Here is a 19,651-nt window from a genome sequence, read left to right on the forward strand (position 1 = left end):
TTCTGCCCTGGTCCAGGAGGAGATTATGTCTCACATGAAGTCCTAGATGTTGTTTCTTTAAGATGCATTTGATTCAGTTAGTGGAAGCATTTTGTCTCTGATCAATAATTGCTCTGTGGCCACTGGTATTTTTCCTTCTAGTTTTAAAAATGCAGTGGTTCAACCTCTCCAGAAACAGTGTTGACCCTTTGTCTCAGGCTAACTACACGCCTATCTCCAAACTGCCTTTCTTTTCTGTGGTTTTAGCAAAAAATGTTTCAATGCAACCTTTATCTTTTATGACTCAAAGTAATAATTTGATAAATTCCAGTCTGGTTTCAGAGCGTGTCATAGCACAGAGCCTGCTCCCCTCGGAGAGACCGATGACCTTCTTTTAGCAGCAGATGCCGGGGAATGTTCCATTTTAATTCCTTTAGATCTCAGTGTGGCCTTCAATATCAATAACATTCAGTAATAATTCAATAATATTTTTTTTTAGACTGCTTGAGAAACTGGGTTGGTCTCAGAGCTCTTCATTGGCTCAACTCCTACCTTTCCAATAGAATGCTTTCAGTCACAGGCAACTCATCCTCATCCTCAGTAGATATTACTTGTGGGGTCCCACAGGTTGTTTTAGTCCACTTCTTATTCTCCAGTTACATGCTTCCACTTGGACATACATTTTCACTATTATGCCGATGGCACACAGATATCCTGGACTGGTTTAGATCTTACCTGAGTGGGAGAAATTACTTTGCTTCTCTTGGTAACTATAAGTCTGAGAATGTTGATATTCTATGTGGGGTGCCACAAGGGTCAATTCTAGGTACACTCCTGTTCAACCTGTACATGTGACCTCTCCACACATATTATCAAAACACATGGGATTTGTTACCATATGCTGATGATACACAGCTTTTTATTTCCCTGTCTCCTGGAGATCTTAGCCCCTTAAACACATTGCTTGACTTTCTGAAGGATATAAACCTCTGGATGTCCCATAATGTTCTTCATCTTAATTAAAATAAAACAGAAGTTTTGGTCATGGGTGCAGAGGCACAGAGACAGGAAACCTCTGAGTACTTGGATTCCTTGTCTCTGAAGAGCAGTAACCAGGTCAGAAATCTTGGAGTAATCCTAGATCCAAATCTGATCTTTCAGTACGTGCCACATAAACAGCATCAACAAGTCATCATTCTACCACCTTAAAAATATTTCAAAAGTAAGAGGATTTTTAACACGATCTGACTCTGAAAAACTGGTGCATGTTTTTATAACTAGCAGGCTAGATTACTGTAATGTCCTCTTTTCTGGGCTTGTAAAGGGGTCTGTAGGACGACTGCAGCTTATTCAGAACGCTGCAGCTCGTGTCCTGATGAGAACTAAAAAATCAGACCATATACCCCCTGTTCTTAAATCACTCCACTGGCTCCCTGTCAGCTTTAGAATTGGTTGCAAAATCTTCCTCCTGGTTTACAAAGCTCTCAGTGGCATGGCACCAAATTATATTTCCAACATGCTTGTTAGCTATGAGCCAGTCAGGCCTCTCAGGTCATCTGACTCTGGCCTTTTAAAGATACCAAAAGTTAATTCTGGCAAAGCAGCCTTCTGTTTTACACTACCATGCTCCCATGCGTTGGAACAGCCTCCCAGATGATCTGAGACATGCCCACACAATTTCTTCTTTTAAAAGCAAGCTTAAAACCTTTTTATTTGATATAGCATTCCTAGCCCCCATACCTTTCGGTCTGCCAGTCTGCACGTGTGGGTATGTGTGTGTATATGTGTGTATACAGTATATGTATGTGTGTATGTGTGTGTGTGTGTGTGTGTGTGTGTAGTTGTGTGTGTGTGCGTGTGTATGTGTGTGTGTTTGTAAAGCACTTTGAACTGCCCTGGTATGAATTGTGCTATATAAATAAAATTTGACTTGACTTGTCTTGACTATAAAACCTAACTGTATTTCTTATAGCCACTCCTATAAACAGCCTATACACTGCCAAATCTAAAGTGCTGGATGTTGCAGAATTTTGTACAACTTTTCAGCCTGTCCAACTCCAGGTTAAGGTTAACAGGCTAAGTTGTGCAATCTTGTTTCTTTCAATTACCTCCAAAATCCAAAATTTTTTATGCTTTAGTGTTCTGGAAAAAGTCATTCATGCTTTTATCTCTTCTCACTTAGACTACTGCAACTCTCTGTATTCCTGCCTCAGTCAAATGTGTTTCTCTCTCGTCTCCAACTTGTACAAAACACAGCAGCTAGGTTTCTTACTGGAGCAAAAATACTTTACTTATCATTTTTAAGGCATGAATGGGTCTGACACCAAGCTATATCACAGACCTTTTAACCCAATGATAATCATTTAAATTACCTCTTAAAAGCCATTTTTTATAGGCTTGCTTTTATGTAATGACTTTTTATTAATTGTTTTTGACCTCTGTTTTATGGTTCTTGACCTTAATTTAATATTTTCTGCTTGTTTGCTTTCATTGCTTTTATGTTTTTGTGTTTTTTACCTCATTGTAAAGCACTTTGTGACTGTGTTTTAAAAGTGCCATATAGATAGAGATTATTATATATTATTATATATGTATATCTATCTATTTATATATCCATATATCTGCACAACTGCAACCACTCCAGTGACAAGGTGTGTTCCCAGTGCCGGATAAAACAAATGTCAAGTATTAACCACAAACAAAACAGCCCCTCACAGATAGCCCTTTCATCCACCAGGCCTCCACTGGCCTGATCACTGCTACTGATAACATGAGAACACCCTCAGGAAAAACAAGCATTAGTTACTGAGATCAGTGGGACATAATACTGGGAGACAGGCACCAAATTATAGCGTAAACTTGTCATGTTAATCAATTACTAGACTCCTTGTAAGCACTGTCATGGTTCCAGCAAAGTGACTGTAACGAATTGAACTGACCTTACACTGGGGTCCCAGCAGAGTAAACAGGACGCCTTTCTCACGGACAGACAGCAGGTCACTCATCACCTGACACCCAGACTCCGGACTGGACGCCATCCCAACACCCTCCTTTTACCTTCTACTCTCTCGTCCGACTATCTCTACCTTGTCCCTTCGTCCTTTCTAGATATATCCACTGAACCTAGTCGACCTGAACATGTTCAGTCCAGATCCTAACTGATTTGAATGGTAATATTTATTCTGCTGTGGTCAAAACCCTCTTTCCAGTGCAGTGCCACCTCATGCAAATCTGTTTGACTTACTGTACATGTATTGTGGCGCTTGGGAACCAGCGATAGACTTCCACCAACTCACCTACTGTATACAGTCAGTGACAAAACCATCAGGATAGTGAGAAGAAGCTATTGATTTGGAGAAACATAAGAACAATTGTGGTCATCCCTGCAGTCTCAAGTGAGCAAATTAATTGTAAATGCCACTACACTTTACATACAGGAATTGCTTGTATTTTGTGACCCATCAATATAACTAGTTGCCAAAAATCTTCACCCTGGTCTCCCCCCATGCAACTCTATAGGAAAAACAGACATAATCTGCCCCCTGCTAATGTGATCCTATACAGGTTGAAGCATGGCAGTGGGAGAGCTAAGGGTTTAGCTGGTGCATTGCTACAGGTCCTGCTGATTGAGGCTGCCATGTTGTCATCCATTTATTATACATTCTATCAAAGTAGCGCACATCATCTGTCCCACAGCTAAAATCTCATTGAGATACAACAGGCCGCATTAATGGCTTGGCAGAGGCTCTCAGAGGAAGACATCTATGAATGGAAATGTCTGGTAAGGTTGATGGATTGCAAACTTCAGTTATTGTGTGAAAAAGACACAGAAATAACTTTTAATATGCCTGAATTGTGAGTCATAATATCCTCAGTGCTAGCCATGTAGCATCTTTCCTTTATCTATCTGATGTTAGTATTGCATTAGCATATTATATCTCAAGTGTAGTAAGATAGAGCTTTAGAGGCATAATGTAACACAAACGTGTTTTTTAATGGTTGCTAGATTGTTCCTTGTGCTTTCTGGTTAAAGTAAAGAGAACAAAGTTGTATTTTTCTGAACAATTCCTGTCAGTGGTGGAGCAGGAGTGAACTATTAAACTATTAACTAGTGCAATAGCAGTAAAAACAGGGCTTCTACAATCAATGTATCTTTATGCACACCTGATGTTGGGTGGACCAGCTGCAACAAATAACATTTCTTACATATCTTGACATTTTCCTTGACATATTTTAGCGTGACGTAAAATATCCCTCAGCATCAATGGTTAGCTGTCTGTACTCTTGCCTAAATATCTTCTAAAACCTTTACATACAATCTTTATGTTTACAGCAAGAACAACCAATTTCTCTCCACTGTCCCAAAATCCCTGTATTCAACTGGTTCACTGATTTTCACGTGAAAACAATAATAGCAGTCAGCAAGTGGTTTAACAATTCTCATGGAGAGACACAAACAGTGTCAAGTTTATTTTCATGTACAAAAGTGACACAACATGGTTATAAAACATAGACAACAAAAATGTATTTAAAATGTTAGAACAGTGGCAATCAAAATGAATAACATTCATTAGACTATTATGTGCTGGTGATGGAAATGGAAAGAATGAGAAAAGACTAAAGAAAAACAATAAGTGACCCGTGGATGGAAAAATATTGCTCACTCGGGCTCTCATGGTCATATAATGTTCCTTTTGTCCAGTAATCATTTTCCCACGCTCTTCAGGGAATTTAACATCTCACTGACTGTTACAAACGACTCCTGCTCCCACTCCTCTGTCACCCTCTCTTCCGTCACCTTCCCCTCTGTCACCTTCTCCTCTGTCACCTTCTCCTCCATCAGCTTCTCCTCCATCACCTTCTCCTCCGTCACCTTCTCCTCCTCTTTCAGCTCCCCCAGGAATGGGCCTCTTGCGTCTCTTGTTGAGTAGCGGGTTGTTGGAGGTGTCCAAGTCTTTGATCTTCACCTGGTCGTAGTCTACCCGCATGGTGGCCAGAGCGCTGGTCATTTCCTCCTGTTGTAAGACGGAGACATTTTACATTGTAAATCTGGTGCTTTACAGCCACCTTGTGGCCGCTCTCACAACATCATCTGATCTGCAGTCTGTGTGCTACAGCGCATGAGTCTCACCTTCACATCGTCCCACAGCTCTTTGTCCTCTGTCAAAACACGAGAGGTGTGGAGGGGCGTTGGAGGGACCGCCATTGCCTGCTGCGGTATAAAAACCCAAGCATGCATAAATACACAGGGTAACAAAAAACAAGTCAATCAGCTGGGGAGATAGCACTTATACAGATGTTATACAGTATATGTAACAGATGCAAACTTACACTGATCCAGGGATGGTTCATAAACTGTCCGATGGTCATCCTCTCATTGGGGTCGGTCTTCAGTAACTGGATGATGAGCTGTTTCGCTACAGAGGACAATGAGCCCAAAGGACATGGAATTAAACAAGATTAAACAACCTAATGCATTTGACACAAACCATTAAGTGCTTGTATATCTAAAATGATGTAGTCTGTTTTGTTTTAAGGGCAGATTTTGTTCAGGTTGTTCTCTCTGGATCTCAGGCATGTGATTGGGTTGGTGCAGCATGCTAGGGTCGGACTCTGACCTTCCTCAGAAACCTCAGCCCACTCGGGGTTGGGGAATTCATATTGGCCCAACCTGATCCTCTGTTTCATGCCTGGAGAGATAGCCTGGCCTGTGTTCGAGTAGAACGGAGGAAACCCACACAGCCTAGGAAACACAGAGTAGAATAGAATAGAATAGAATAGAATAGAATATTATTCCACTTTGCTGTCTTCATTTGCTTTTTTTAAAACAATTCATCAGGTTTAAGCAGTTACAGACACACATGATACTCACAGAATGTACATGATTACGCCCAGAGACCACATGTCACATGATTTGTCATATTTCTCTGGCCCAAGCACTTCTGGGGCTGAATGGACAAATAGACAAAGTAAACACAAACACAACGATCTGAAGCATGCATGACTGCACACACACACACACACACACACACACACACACACACACGCACACACACGCACACACACAGGCAAGTCAATACACAGACAAGTAGGATGCCATGAGGAGAATGAGTGACCACAACCACAGCAATAATATAACTCAAACAATGTCTGCCATGGCATATTTATTGTGTGTCTACCAATAACACTAAAACTCATCCACTGTAGCATCACAGTAAACACTCACCAACATAGTACGGTGTGTAACAGGGAGTTTGGAGGGAGTTGTGCAACGTTGTCTCCTTAGCGAAGCCAAAGTCAGTCAGTTTTAATGTGGCGTTACTCTCCTTGGTGGTGTAGAGTAGATTTTCAGGCTGCAGTGTGTGTGTGTGTGTGTGTGTGTGTATGTGTGTGTATGATAAAGAGAAAACGAAAACAATGAGAGAGTTTCAACACAACTACTCCAAATACAAATTTCCATAATTTCTTACTGACTTTGTGAAGAAACTTTTGACAGCAACACTCCTTTACCTTTACATCTCTGTGAGCAATGTCCATGTGGTGAAGGTACTCAATGGCCGTGCCAATGTCCCGCATGAACTCTGATGCCTCTAATGGACAGACATGACATAGAATTGACATCACAGGCCTCAATATAGAAACCCATAAATCTTAGAGTACTTTAAACCAATGGTGGACAATAAAGCTGTCCCCTAACCCACCTCTCTCCGTGAAAGCCTGGTCTCCTCTGGCCTGTATGCGACTGAACAGTTCCCCTCCCTCCATACTGGGACAAGATTAACAAAGAGATCAGAGTCGGGACAGCTAGGGGACTCTTGGCAAGCAGAGTCCTCCACCACAATCATGATTTGACAACAAAACAAGTCATTGTGCCTCACTAATTACTGTTCAGATGTGTCCAGTCTTCCGAGCCACTACGGACTGGAATGACTGGCAAGAGCTAAGAAAGATTAAGACCTCAAATAAGCAGACAAGGAGCAGACAAGGCTATGTTGTCTTGGTGATGCTCACCACTCCATTATGATGAGGAGACATTTCTTGCCCTGGTGTATATTCTCATACAGGCTGAGAATCCGGACAATATAGGGACCGCCAGAAACACGCCAGTGCAGCTCCACCTCCCGTCTGGCTTTAGGAGTGTCATACAGGATCTGCTCCAGAGAGGGGTCAAAACAGAGCATGACAGAGAAAGAAAATATACATTATTTAAATGTTTTGTCACTTATTCTGATGTATGCATGTTTTTACACCTGTGCTGCTTATGTCTGTAGATCACCGACATGAACACATCTTAAACAGACAAGCTTCAGTCGTGTTTAAAGCTTTGTTTCATGTTTCACATACAATAATTCACTAAACACACACATACACAAACACATGCCCCATTGTCAAGTCCCTCACTGTTTACAGCACTATTATTGACGGTCACTATTAAACCCATGAATCCATATTCATTTGCTAAGCAGTAAAGAACATCCCCAATGAATATACTGAGTGAATGCATTTAGCTTAGTGCAGTATGCTCTATTGTTAAAGAGACAGTGCAGCAGTGAGACTGAAGGGATGGAAGGAATACCATTTTCCCAGACATACAGACCCCAAGTCCAACCCTCTTGACCATGGCAATGCATTCTGGGCTTTGGAGGAGGAAGAAGGCCGAGATGAGAATGTTTACAAAGAAATCTTCAGCAGAGCATTAGCACTAACTGAACACAGGATCACATAAAAGTACATGTGCACAAATTCCTTGTCACATTTCATTCTACCTCAAGTGTTGTGGTTAACCATCCAAAGAAATGTGAAGCACTCATGGGGTTTCTCTTCCTGTTCTTATTTTCTCAACACTTTGCTGTGACTCAACACTTTTCTAGTTCCCTAGTCCTAGTTTCCCCTTCAAAATCATCCTGTTATATATTATGAATGTGTAACATGCTTGTTACTTTATGCTGAGTAGATTTGATGATGTGGAATGCAGAATCGCACCTCAGTTAGAAGTCAGAAGCACAGATCATTGTGTGACGCATTAACAGAGTAGATCTTTGTTCACACAACAACCCTCACAGCAGAGTGGATGTTGTGTTCAAGCGTCCCAGACAGCACATCACTGTCTCCAGACACTTCCACTGTCTGGGTAAAAGAGTGATTGAATTAGCTTTAAGATGACTGCTCCTCCACTGCTAAATGGACACTTGATGCGTGTCATTTGGTATCATCAAGCATGCTCATCAATCTTAAACTATACTTGGCATCAAACTTCATACAAATTGTCCAGTAAAAAACTAATTTCTACTCAGATTTTCAATGAGCAGCCCTACAACCATAAAACGGGGGAGACACTGAGCAGACTGAAGAAAGATGAATAATTGATGCATGCCCTCTTTCTTTCCATCATCAGTGAAAGATAGTCTCAAGAGCACAATTTAGATTATAGAGGATAACACACACACGCATGCGCACGCACACACACACACACACACACACACACACATACACACACACACACACACACACACCTTGAGAGCACATTTCTCCCCCGTCTTCTTGCAGTGACATTCCAACACTTTGCCATTGATTCCCAGGCCAAGAACCTGGGCGGTTATCTTGTAGTCGTCTGTGACTGCATTTCGTCTGAACTCAAGTTTAGGATGAGCAGGTTGCTGAGAGTCAGCGGGACCCGAGCTGCTCCCCAGGCTGTGGGAGTCACTGTCGCGCGCTGTCCCTTGCTGCTCAGGAATGGGATTTACCGATTGCTCCCGCTTGTTATGATGCATGTTTCCCTGAAATGCCAATAGTGGTACAGAGCAAATGTCATCAGTCCTTGCCGTAGATAATGTCCAATGTCAGTCAAAGTCCCATGGAGCGTTCTTTCCAGCAGGGTATTTCGACACACTTTGAATAATGTACAGTAATGTACAGTAACTATAGGATATGCACGGAAAAAGGCGGCGAGCAAAAATCGCACAGTAATATTGGCATATAGAACGTCGTATGATTGCACCCAACAACTGGATATTTAGGTCAAAAAACACAAAAACGATCGAAAAAAACGTTTTGATGCCCCTCCCGCAATAAGCCTGGTCCTCATCACCGTTATCTGCCTCTTCCTGCTGGGTACACCAAACCTCTCCAAGTCCCTTACGTCAGCGTGGAGCGGCTCAAATTCATTTACCATTCATTGTTTTCTTAAAGGAGCCACCACGCGCAAAGACGCACGGCAATGGCGCAATGGAGAGAGCAAAAGACCAAGGGCCCGATACAGACCTTGAAGCGCCGCGCCTGCCCCACATGTGGCCTCTTGCAAAATGCGCACGTGAGGTGATGAACCCTTTGTACAATTTTGAAATATAAATGACTCAAATACAGCTTATAATTAATACAAGTTTGCAATTTAATTTTGAGCACAAATAAACAAAGAATATCTTTACTTGCAGATCAAATTGTTACAAGATCCTTGCACAAGCCTGTAGTGCAGCTTACTCTGGGTTGTATGCATTCATGTCAAACAACTTATTTGACATCATTGACATCAAATCATATAGGCTTGCTTTCAAAATATTTTGCAAGTTTTCAATAAATGGAGCTGCAAGTGATTTCAATTAGATGTCTGCGGTGTATACTTTTAACATTCTCTTTGTCTAGGATAGAGCCTCATTCAGATACATCTAGTGAGGTGATTACAGCTACAGAGCTGTGTGGCTGTAGTTGCTGTCAGCCCATGCTGAAGACTGGGCTAGCCCTGCAGGGCACGGTCCAACACATGCTCATCCTGCACAGGGAAGGGCATGGTGACACGCAGCTGCCTGTTCTCCTCCATGGTGCGTTGGATGGTCTCATAGGCATTAGAGTTCCCAGACCAGCAGCGACGAGCCACCTGTAGCACGCAGGATCATAGAGGTTAGATCCCATCAAGGTTGTCAAGGTAAACATCATCTGCAACCTGAGTGACATGTTTGGCATCTTGTGACATCTTGTGATCTTTGACATCGACAGTGTTTGTCATCACTGAAGTTACAATCCCACAAGTCCCTCTTGTCTCTACTCTCTCACCCCATTGGAGACGTCCCAGTTGAGCATCAGACTGGCACGCTTTGCTGCCTCCTCCGAGCCGTCCAGAAGAAGACCAAACCCTCCATTCATCACCTCGCCCCTAGGTGCGGCAAGGGATAAAGTAGGAAACACATTGACTTACGTGACAGGTGTGAGGAGAACAAGATGATTAAGCTAAATACAAAGAGACTCTGAAAAGGAATATTACTTGATAAATCACTGTGATCAATCATAGCAACTGACTCTTCACATAGACCTACTATTTATTGGGTAAGATTGCCTTACCAGCCAACACCTCCACCATTGTGCAGGGCCACCCATGTGGCGCCCCTGAATGCATCACCGACAAAGTTCTGGACAGCCATGTCTGTAAGGGGGAGACATGGTTAACTGTCGCTGTGACTTTTTTTATGATTATTGTTTTATAATAAAGTATACAGAGAGTGACAGGAATGCATGGTGTGCATCTGCCCCACTGAGCCACCAGGAAACCAAACACCACTTCCACTTTAAGCTCCTCTCACTTTAAATCACTCACATCTATTTCCATAGTAGCCAGTAGTAACCGAATAATAGATTGGGAGTAGAAGTACTGTGTGGGCTGTATGTACCTGCACAGAAGGCAGAGCCATCGTACACATTGGAGGTCTCTCTGAAGGGGCTGTCTGTGCCACTGACATCATGATGGTCTCTGCTGATAACCACTGGAGCCTGAGCAAGAGAAACAAAACAACTCAGTCATTGAAAAAGCTAAAAGCCCAAGGCCAAATATTGAAACCTTTGAAACTCTAACATGTAAATATGAACTAGTCCTCCTAGTACACACTTACTGAAACTCTTCCATCAGCAACAGCTTGGTTGATAGCCAAAGCAATGCAGACTCTGCCTTTCTGGTCAGAGTAGAGGATTCTGGCTTGGGATCCCACCACCTAAACACAGAGAATAAACAGAGGTGATCAGAGAACGTATCTGTCATTTTGTCTGTGTAATTTGTATTGTGGCAGTAAATGCAGGCATAGGCTGTCCAGGAAGTCACTGACCATGCTGTGTTTTCCAGCCTCTCTGATCCAGCGGATGTTGTCATTGTACTGCTGTCTGATGCGTTCAGTCACATTGGCACCAATCTCCTCCAGGACAGTGGCAGCGATATTATCAGTTACCGCAAGGTCTTGGGGGTCGCCAGAGGTACACACCCAGCGAAATGGCCCGAAGCCCAATGAGAAAATGTCCCTGTGGAAAAGGCAGAGGGACAGAGGGATCATGGACAATTTGTTGGCCTTGCCGTTTCTAGATTTTCAACCGCCTAGGGCCAAATGTTATTATTCTGCTGCTGGTTCAACTTTACCTTCAACCAAATCATAAAACTTATAACTCACCCCATAATATGCTGGACATAAGAGGGGTAGCGGAACTCTGTTGCTCCACCACCGATCTTCTCTACCTCCGCTCCTGTGGAAAGAAAAAGTAAACACAAGCCTCTTTATTGAACTGACATGGACTGAATGACTTTGGTGATGTCTCCTGTGTGTGTGTGTGTGTGTGTGTGTGTGTGTGTGTGTGTGTGTGTGTGTGTGTGAGCGTGTGTTGAATCACTGACCAGCTCTCTGGGCCTCCAGGAGAAATGCGTTGCCATAGTCCCAGAAGAACATGCCTGCATCAGACAGCTTGTTGATGGCTCTTATCTGTCTTCGGAGGCTATAACAGCATGTAAGTGTTTCAGCTTGATAACATTTGTATATTGCAGAAAATATACCACAATGCAATCTTCCTGTGTCATATCTCTCACCTCTCATGGACCATGGTGCGGAAACGGCTGGGATCAGCAGTCATGAGCTGGTTCGCCTGGTGGAAGCTGAGCTGGGCTGGGTAGTAGCCTCCACTGAATGGGTTGTGAAGGGAGGTCTGGTCTGAGCCCAAATCCACTAGGAGATCCCCTGTCCTCTCATATTCTAACAGTAGCCTCTCCCTGGCAGGGACAGCCAAACAGAAATCAGAACAAGAGCAGTAATGGCAAATATGCAGCACAGGGTGGCTACTTCCTTGTAGCCGCAGACCTGGGCTGTGTCTGGGTAGCATAAAGTTTAGACCTGCCACTTACCATAGGTCTACAATGTTGCCATGGTAACCCAAACTGAGAGGAGTCTTGGAGCTCTTGGCCTCTCTGTAAGACACAAAATATTACTGTATCTCATAGCACTGGCCAGGTTCTATCATGGGATACATCCTAGTGTCTCTTCTCTAGGATTAAGAGCCTTTTGCTCTAAATAAGGAACATGCTAAGATGCCAAACATTCAAAATATTAAGTGGCATAGAATCAGTACAGACAGAGTTGACTTTAACTAACAATTCTGCCACTTAAAACTGCAATGGCCAAACTTTTATAGGGTGCAACCAACAATAATGTGAAAGCGCTAACACACATACACACACACCCACAAAACATAGGAATGTAATCCTCATGGTCATCAATACCGTTAAACATAAGAGTGACATTGACAAAGTAGTAATGATTTTTAATGATTTTGACATTCAGAATTTCCATGTATGCATGGATCTTTTACTGTTTGCTACCTGATGCGCTTAATGCAGTGATCCATGCTGCTGGTGATCTCCATTAGCCAGCCCTGCTCATGTCTCTTTCTCAGAGGAGCTTCATCCACCTACAGAGGATCAAATTCACACAATCACACTGACATGACATACTTCCACCATTCATCTAGCACTGACCTTCATACCACTAATAAAATATTGCTTGCTCAGCAGTGAGTATTAGTGGGAAATGACTTTATAACAACTGACCTCTGCAATGACCCCCACACAACCAGCAATGACAGCAGCTTTAGCCTGAGCTCCGCTCATGCCCCCCAGCCCCGAGGTCACAAGGACACGCCCCCTCAAGTCATCAGAGCCCAGGTATCTCCGGCCTGCATTCAGCACAGTCAGCTGTGTAGAAAAAGGCAGGCAGGCAAATAAATGGAAACAAACAAACAGACAAAGGTACTAATTACTCCTAATAACTACACCCTACAGGTATTGTGTGGACTAATTATTATGGTGTAATGTAGTCCAAATTTTGCATGACCCATAAGGGAGCACTAGAGTGTGGTGTGTATTTTTTAACTTTTGACAAACCATAGTGCCATGAACAATCCCTTGAGGCCCAATGTAGCAGTAGCTTCCTGCAGTCATTTGACCATACCTGGAGATGGACAAATGGAGACATCTGAACCCATATAGTAAAGATAGCAACACTACCCAGTCTATTCAGCACTGCAATTGGTAACAAATAATGAAGAAACTGAATGACAACAAATTAAAAACACCTTAAAAACGTACATTGATACACCAAGAGCAAACATCTTCTCATACTGTTCTCTGGAGGAGTAATTTGGAATAACCTGAAGCACAGAGATAAGACAAATTGAGTGAAACTGTTTAAATTGGGATGCATGCGCACCAAAGTAAAAAGAGGATCACTTTCTAAAGTCAGATGTGTGTTGTGCAGTTACCATGCCGTTGGTGATGATGGCACGGGGTGAGGAAGGCAGGCTGGGGAACAGACCCATGGGATGACCGCTGTACATGACCAGAGTTTGCTCCTCTGTCATCACGCTCAGGTAATGCATCACTAATCGGAACTGCACACGCACGCACACACATACACACACACACACACACACACACACATTATTTTTTGTTTATTTAGTCTCCATACCATTATCAAAGGCATTCCATAAACGCATGCTAACTGAGGTCTTACCTGGGCCCAGTTACTGAACACCTGACCGTTCCCTCCATAGGTGACAAGCTCCTGTGGAAACTGAAGGATGACAATGAAGACAAAGAAGACAATGAAGCTGTCAAAGCTGTCACAGAGACAGTAAAGTATGTAGAGGACTTCACTTAGGGATTTAGGAAGCTTTGCTAAGTTAATAAGCTGTGATAGATACTAACCTGGGCAACTGCTGGGTCCAGGTTGTTCATGATCATGAGCATGATGGAGGCTGCTTGACGTGTGCGACATGGATACTGATCTATTGGGTACGCTCTGAGGAAACAGAAGTAAACACATATTACCATTGTTTTGAAATGGAGAAACTAGACAATACCACCTTTGGAGTAAATGCAAAGCATTTAGAGGGCTAATTGTAATATAATGTGTTTTTCACAGTGCTTGTTACATTTCCAGCTCATTCCTTAACGTATTTTTGAAGTGAACCTAAGACTGTAGTCTACTTTTACTATCAGTGAAGAAGCAAAACCAATTGGTGGTTAAAAATAAACTATATCAAAAGAGAATCCAAAGTGTGGAATGTTTGTGTACCCACGCAACACTAAATTGGCATAAAATACACAGTTTGCAGAAGGGATCATCAAGTTGTCTCACCTCATGCGCAATGCGGGGCAGAAGCGGTACATGTAGATGTGCCCATACTGCCGCAGCTCTTGAGCAAATTCAACTGCTAGTGTTGCATGGTGGGAGGGGGGGAAATAACGCAAGGCATTCCTCAAGGCCGACTAGAGGGAGAAGGCATTTGGGTTAGAAAACATGGTGCAGATCAAAGTTTTGAAAATGCAAAAGGGCCATGAGTAGATCTTTTACTCTTTTTTGTTGTCCCTCCTAGTCTAACTGGTAGAGCACTCCCCTTATCTCTCTTAATTATTGACTGTAGCCTTTGCTCTGAGTTTGGACAAACAGTTGAGAGCCTGAGAGAATAATCTATTTCTTTTGGGACAGCACATGAGCCAACAGCAATGATGCCATAGCCAAGACAGACTACCAAGCATGACACACGTGACTGACACCTAGTAGAACAATTTTTAGACATTCAATTGTGTTATAATCTCTTTTTGATCACTCTCACATTTCAGAACGTGCACCGGTAGTAGCTCATACTTTCATTTACGCTTTTGATAGTTTGGACTGCAGACCAGCTATTCCATATACAACATGAACCATTGGGCATATCTTAACTATTGTGCACATTATATCAAATATTGAGATGCATAGGTGCAGTGATGTATGCAAAAGTGCATTTATTATACTGTACCTACACCATTACAGATTTACAATTTAGTGAGTAAAAAAAGTAATGGCACTTCTAATACACACTATTTTTTATTGTGTAAACTCACCCGCTCCTCCTCTGCTGTGAGGTTGGGGGTCCGGACAGGTGCGTGTGGCACACTGGGGTCTCTTCCCTGGTTAGGGGGCAAAGGGTCCAGGGGCAAACCACTGCAAATCTCCTTTAAACTAGACATCCTGTTGAGCATGTGCTGTTGCACGCCTGAACCGAGACTTGGATCACAGGGAATATGGAAATGTGCAGGCAGATCTACACCTCACTGCAGATGAGGCTTTCTAGAAAGAAAGACTGTGCAGCAACTGCGTGTGACGGATTGAGGGCGATCCCTCATTTCCTTGTTGCTCCATTGGCTCTTTGGCCTCCTTTGCCCTTCGCAATCCACCAATGGTAAATCACAGATGGAAAAGGGTGTTTGGTAATTATTGATCCCGGAGTGAGCTTAATGTGGCACATGCTTCAGTAGACAAACACTGCCACAAACCTCTGACCTCTGATGCTTAGACATGTAACTCAGTTAAACAAAAACGCAATTCAGAACCTTTGGACAACAGTAATATGCATTACACAACCAAATTCAAAAGCTAAAACTGGAACCAGATAAAAACTTACGGGAGCAAAGCTGATAGAGTTTCATATAGAACCACTTATGTATGGTCTACTTAAAGTTACCTTCTGTTATCCCGGTGGTGCTCATGTGTTCTAATGATGCTCATGCGTGTCAGTGCAGTATGAAGTCAATTTGCAAGGTTAGGCCTACAAGATAAAATGGGTTTATAACAATAATGCCTCACAAGAACTGAAGAACTGTATAATGCAATTTATTATAAAAATTTTCAACATTATTCACTTCAGGTGAAGATGATTCGGTCAACATGATTTTGCATACAAATGATGCACACTTCAATCCACAGCAACATACAACTAAACAATGTCAACAACATATGCTGAGTTCAGTTGAGATAACAGTTTCAAGTCTTAGTCAGGAGACAGGACAGGAGAAATCAAGTCCCATAGGGCAGAGAGCAGCTGTGGAAACAAACTATTGAGGACTCCTCCATAGAAAGTTGCAGTGTATTCTCAGTCGCAGTACATCCTTCAGGTTCCTGTGGATTTAGCAACTTTATCGGTAATGAACATCACCTCACAGATGACCGAAGAAAAAAGGTAAATGAAATGAAAGACTACGATTACAAAGCATTTCACTATAATCTTGTTATGGTAAAAGGCGGCACAGGGAACTATGATTGTTTACCACGAGACAATGGAAGGAAATGTTTGCTACACCTCAGTACTCAGCTTGGTCCCCTCAGCTCTTGACCAGATGCAAGATTCACTCATCTCTTCTTACCCACTCCCCATGGCTGGAATAGTCCACAAAGGCTTGAACAGCCTGAAGACAGTCAACATTTTCATTAAATACATGAAGACATGAAATAGTTAAAAAAAAAAAAAAAAAAAAAAAAAAAGGATCACCCCAACTTTCCATAAATACAGTGTTATTAGGAGTAACAAGAGGGCAATGAGGCTCATTATTAGCTTTCCCCTAAGCTCTCTGTGGGGGGCGGTGTGGGGTCGGCAGGGGCCGATGGAGGGGTGGGGTTAGAGTCTTGCACAGGAGCAGAAGTTGAGTTAGGAGTTGACATTTCTGCAGGAGCAGAGTCTTGTGTGGTCTGGTCTGTTTCAGGTGAACTTTCTTGCCTCTCCTTCTCATCTTCTTGCGGGTAGAGCTCAGGGTAACGCTGCATGCACTCCTGCATGGCCCTGAACTGCTCCAGGCAGTCCGAGCCCTTCACCTCCTCCTTACTGTAGTGGAAGCAGGAGAAGGCCTCCTTAAAATCAGTCCCACAGGGACCACTGGCCATCCCGCCAAGGCAGGGGCAGTTCCAGTTGATCTCACCACTGGGAAGAATCAGACCTAGGATGAGAGAGGAGGTTGAGGATAAGAGTGTTCCTTCTGAAAATTTCAGTTTCATAGATCAGAAGCTGCTTCAATGGCAGCCATGTTGGGATAAAGGGCTGCAGGTGATGACAACCACAGCTTTCCTCAGTCTTCAATACATTATTCATAGTATTCTGTTACTTGGTAGGAAAATAACAGGTGATCAACAGGTGATTACAATCAAATGACAAACACAACCAATGAGCTGTGTGCATTGTGAAGCGCCATATTGATAGGAAATGCATGTGACATCATGGGAATACTATGAATACCATTACTGATATTTTACATACATTTCATGAAATTCATTAGTAACATGATTCACTGCTGATTCAGAAGGTAGAGCTACATTTTTCAGGATGTTTGTTAGGAGATGATAAGGAATGTGTTATAACTGGTCAGGGATAATTTGAATATCCATCCCAGACGGCTCATTATGTTACCGTTTTGCAAACATCACTGACTGAGTAGCTGTGTAGCATGTCCTCCGAACTGTAGTCAAGATCAAAGGGATTCTTAAACCCTGTGTCTGGGGAAATTGATCCCATATGCTTGCATAAATGCTACTAGTAGTGATATTATCAGAGTTAAGAAGCCATCAGATATATTTTATGTTTGTTTTTTTCTTTTTCAATTCAGTGGAGCCTTGCTTCAGGCTGAAGAAAAAGACAAAGACAACATGCAGAACAGCAACTTCCTATTGGTACATGGGCCGCTCCTCACCTCGCTCCTCATAGGGGTCATTGGGATCCTCCTCTACAAGCTCAGCACTGCTGGGTGCCTGATGATCCTCTTTGGTGACAAAGATGATTCGGTCTTTACCTGATGTGCAAAATGTGGAAGAATGATGTTGACCAAGTGACAGTGATATGTTAACTATTGCAGAACCTCATCCAAACCACAGGCTTGCTCAATGACCTAATGGGCATGTACTGCAGAACATGAGATAATCAAAACAATACGCAACTGTATTTATGCAAGTATGTAACTGGGTGCAATTTGGATGTCTGTTGATATATTCAGCTGAAATGTGTCAACTGCAAATTAGACTCTACATTATATTTGCAGTGTAAGTGGTGCATGTTCTGGCCCAACATTTTGATGTATTTGAGTACTTGTGCAACCGATATGGGATTAGACAATACAAGGGTAGGTGCATGTTCAGTGAGTTAGTTATAGGGGAATTCCTCCTCAAAACATTGTTAACGTGTTATTCCTATGATCCTTGACTGGTGAGTCTAGACTTGTGAACATGGCCAATTGTCTACTAAAAGCAAAAGCAAGAGAGCCAAGACTACAACATAGTCCTTGAGTTACTTTAGGGACACTGAGACACCAATTCAATGACAACACTCAGGGTGATTTTAAAGGAATATGGCAACATCATCAGATAAGCAACTGTGAGCAATACAACATAAGAGCTTTTGGGTGTAAAAGGTCAAACATCCTGTTGTGAGCCAACAGGTCAGACTCTCATCCAGTGTAAACACAGCAGGTCCAGATTTTGTCTCGACTCTCTGGTTCTTAGCTTTGCAAGAGGGCTGTTAATGCACTTTAGCTACTCATTCCTTTTCCAATGGTAGTTTTTAATTCAAATTCAAAACTAGCAAACTTCAGTGCTAGCTCGCGAGATAGCTCGCTAACACAGCATGGTTACCTTCCTCCCTGACCGAGGACATTTCTTCCCGTTGTGATAGCTTTATCTCCACCCTTTGATTTACCAATATCGTCGGCAAACCACACAGGATATCAAGTCTTACTGAGCACAACACTGTGCCTGAAAAGGTTAGTTTAATCCAGCTACAGCTCGTTTCACAACTACCCTTGTCAGATTCATTCAACCCACGTTGGGTTTAGCGTTTGCAGTGACGTCACCGCGTACGATGGACCCATTAGATGCCCTTGTTGGTTCCTGACCAGAAATGCCAGAAGAGAGCTGGATGAAATCACATTTTCTGATCTGAAGGGAATATAGTAAAGTTCCTTTGCTTAAACCAAATAAGAATATGAACTAAAATGTGAGTCTTGTACCTGTACAACACAAATTAAAACAAATTACATTTTGAATAATAATATTCCCACACGACAAAAACTGCCATTCTCGAATTTAAAATTACCTATTGAATTAACATAAATACAAATGTTATTAAAACAAAACGTTCATCTCAGATTAGTAATGAAATCGAAGAGATGTAAATCGCAGAGTGAATGCTAGCCAAGAGAGTGCAAAACACCACAGACTCCATACAACCGTCAACAGCTGGGGCACGTGCAAGGAGGTTCTGCTACGGTGCAAAACGTTTTCCGGTTGAACGAGGTTTGCGTTTTTTTTTTTAACAGCTTGTGGTTTGCTCATAAAACCTCCTTGCGTTCAACGCACCTTGAGAGATAAATCTTGTCCGGACCGGCCCGCACTCATCTGTGGACCGCTTATTCTCTCTCTCTCTCTCTCTCTCACACACACACACACCTTAAATGTGTTGAACACCATGTACTGAACCCCAAAATTTACCTTTACCATTACAAATGATGGAGGCCTTTTTTTCTTCCCAAAATGAGGTTTTATTGAGAATGTTTTTCTAGAATAGGTTTGTTCAG

General features: G+C 42.5%; 4 protein-coding genes and 1 long non-coding RNA gene across 7 annotated transcripts in view; 1 reads left to right on the forward strand and 4 right to left on the reverse strand.

The window, feature by feature from the left end:
* The window catches only part of LOC139925239 (actin nucleation-promoting factor WAS), a 6,523-nt gene extending 3,426 nt beyond the window's left edge, over window positions 1–3,097 (reverse strand). For all 3 annotated transcript variants that reach the window (XM_071916520.2, XM_071916519.2, XM_071916518.2), the window contains exon 1: window positions 2,919–3,097. In XM_071916520.2, coding sequence (XP_071772621.1) covers window positions 2,919–3,017 — 99 coding nt within the window. In that variant the 5' untranslated portion in view covers window positions 3,018–3,097. The remainder of the gene's footprint in view (window positions 1–2,918) is intronic.
* Window positions 3,098–4,423: 1,326 nt separating this feature from the next.
* On the reverse strand, window positions 4,424–9,064 carry LOC139925237 (MAP kinase-activated protein kinase 2-like). The gene is made up of 10 exons (XM_071916516.2): window positions 8,493–9,064; window positions 6,991–7,130; window positions 6,681–6,745; window positions 6,490–6,569; window positions 6,206–6,332; window positions 5,852–5,927; window positions 5,598–5,722; window positions 5,311–5,396; window positions 5,111–5,191; window positions 4,424–4,994 (listed from the first exon to the last, which is right to left on the reverse strand). The coding sequence occupies exons 1-10, from the start codon at window positions 8,748–8,750 to the stop codon at window positions 4,719–4,721; spliced, it is 1,314 nt and encodes a 437-aa protein (XP_071772617.1). The 5' UTR covers window positions 8,751–9,064; the 3' UTR covers window positions 4,424–4,718.
* A 586-nt stretch (window positions 9,065–9,650) lies between these two features.
* On the reverse strand, window positions 9,651–15,289 carry uroc1 (urocanate hydratase 1). The gene is made up of 19 exons (XM_071916547.2): window positions 15,164–15,289; window positions 14,415–14,545; window positions 13,982–14,075; window positions 13,788–13,847; window positions 13,537–13,665; window positions 13,364–13,425; window positions 13,160–13,226; window positions 12,827–12,970; window positions 12,599–12,687; window positions 12,125–12,187; window positions 11,813–11,992; window positions 11,624–11,721; window positions 11,403–11,475; window positions 11,067–11,256; window positions 10,857–10,955; window positions 10,638–10,737; window positions 10,312–10,393; window positions 10,027–10,126; window positions 9,651–9,850 (listed from the first exon to the last, which is right to left on the reverse strand). Exons 1-19 carry the CDS (start codon window positions 15,287–15,289, stop codon window positions 9,710–9,712), a joined length of 2,028 nt encoding a protein of 675 aa, XP_071772648.2. The 3' UTR covers window positions 9,651–9,709.
* LOC144539360 (uncharacterized) lies at window positions 11,587–14,227 on the forward strand. Its single transcript, XR_013504888.1, has 3 exons — window positions 11,587–11,733; window positions 13,533–13,644; window positions 13,828–14,227. It is a non-coding gene; the product is annotated as an uncharacterized LOC144539360 (long non-coding RNA).
* A 697-nt stretch (window positions 15,290–15,986) lies between the features above and the next one.
* Window positions 15,987–18,885, reverse strand: chchd4b (coiled-coil-helix-coiled-coil-helix domain containing 4b). The gene is made up of 3 exons (XM_071916544.2): window positions 18,711–18,885; window positions 17,777–17,875; window positions 15,987–17,029 (listed from the first exon to the last, which is right to left on the reverse strand). Exons 1-3 carry the CDS (start codon window positions 18,730–18,732, stop codon window positions 16,647–16,649), a joined length of 504 nt encoding a protein of 167 aa, XP_071772645.2. The 5' UTR covers window positions 18,733–18,885; the 3' UTR covers window positions 15,987–16,646.
* Between the last annotated feature and the right edge of the window lie 766 nt (window positions 18,886–19,651).

The sequence above is a fragment of the Centroberyx gerrardi genome, chromosome 5 (genome assembly GCF_048128805.1).
Source record: "Centroberyx gerrardi isolate f3 chromosome 5, fCenGer3.hap1.cur.20231027, whole genome shotgun sequence".
NCBI classification, from domain to species: Eukaryota; Metazoa; Chordata; class Actinopteri; order Beryciformes; family Berycidae; genus Centroberyx; species Centroberyx gerrardi.

Coding starts and splice junctions, on each gene's coding strand:
- LOC139925237 (XM_071916516.2), bottom strand. CDS start 8,750: ATGCATCATAACAAGCGGGAGCAATCGGTAAATCCCATTCCTGAGCAG. Junction 7,131..8,492: donor GGGAGAAATGTGCTCTCAAG/GTGTGTGTGTGT, acceptor TCTCTGGAGCAG/ATCCTGTATGACACTCCTAA. Junction 4,995..5,110: donor AGCTGTGGGACGATGTGAAG/GTGAGACTCATG, acceptor GTCTTACAACAG/GAGGAAATGACCAGCGCTCT.
- uroc1 (XM_071916547.2), bottom strand. CDS start 15,289: ATGTCTAGTTTAAAGGAGATTTGCAGTGGTTTGCCCCTGGACCCTTTG. Junction 11,257..11,402: donor TATGTCCAGCATATTATGGG/GTGAGTTATAAG, acceptor CCTTTTCCACAG/GGACATTTTCTCATTGGGCT. Junction 10,394..10,637: donor TGGCTCTGCCTTCTGTGCAG/GTACATACAGCC, acceptor TCCCCCTTACAG/ACATGGCTGTCCAGAACTTT.
- chchd4b (XM_071916544.2), bottom strand. CDS start 18,732: ATGTCCTCGGTCAGGGAGGAAG. Junction 17,876..18,710: donor GTCCTCGGTCAGGGAGGAAG/GTAACCATGCTG, acceptor TTTGCACATCAG/GTAAAGACCGAATCATCTTT. Junction 17,030..17,776: donor TGACCCCTATGAGGAGCGAG/GTGAGGAGCGGC, acceptor CTCTCATCCTAG/GTCTGATTCTTCCCAGTGGT.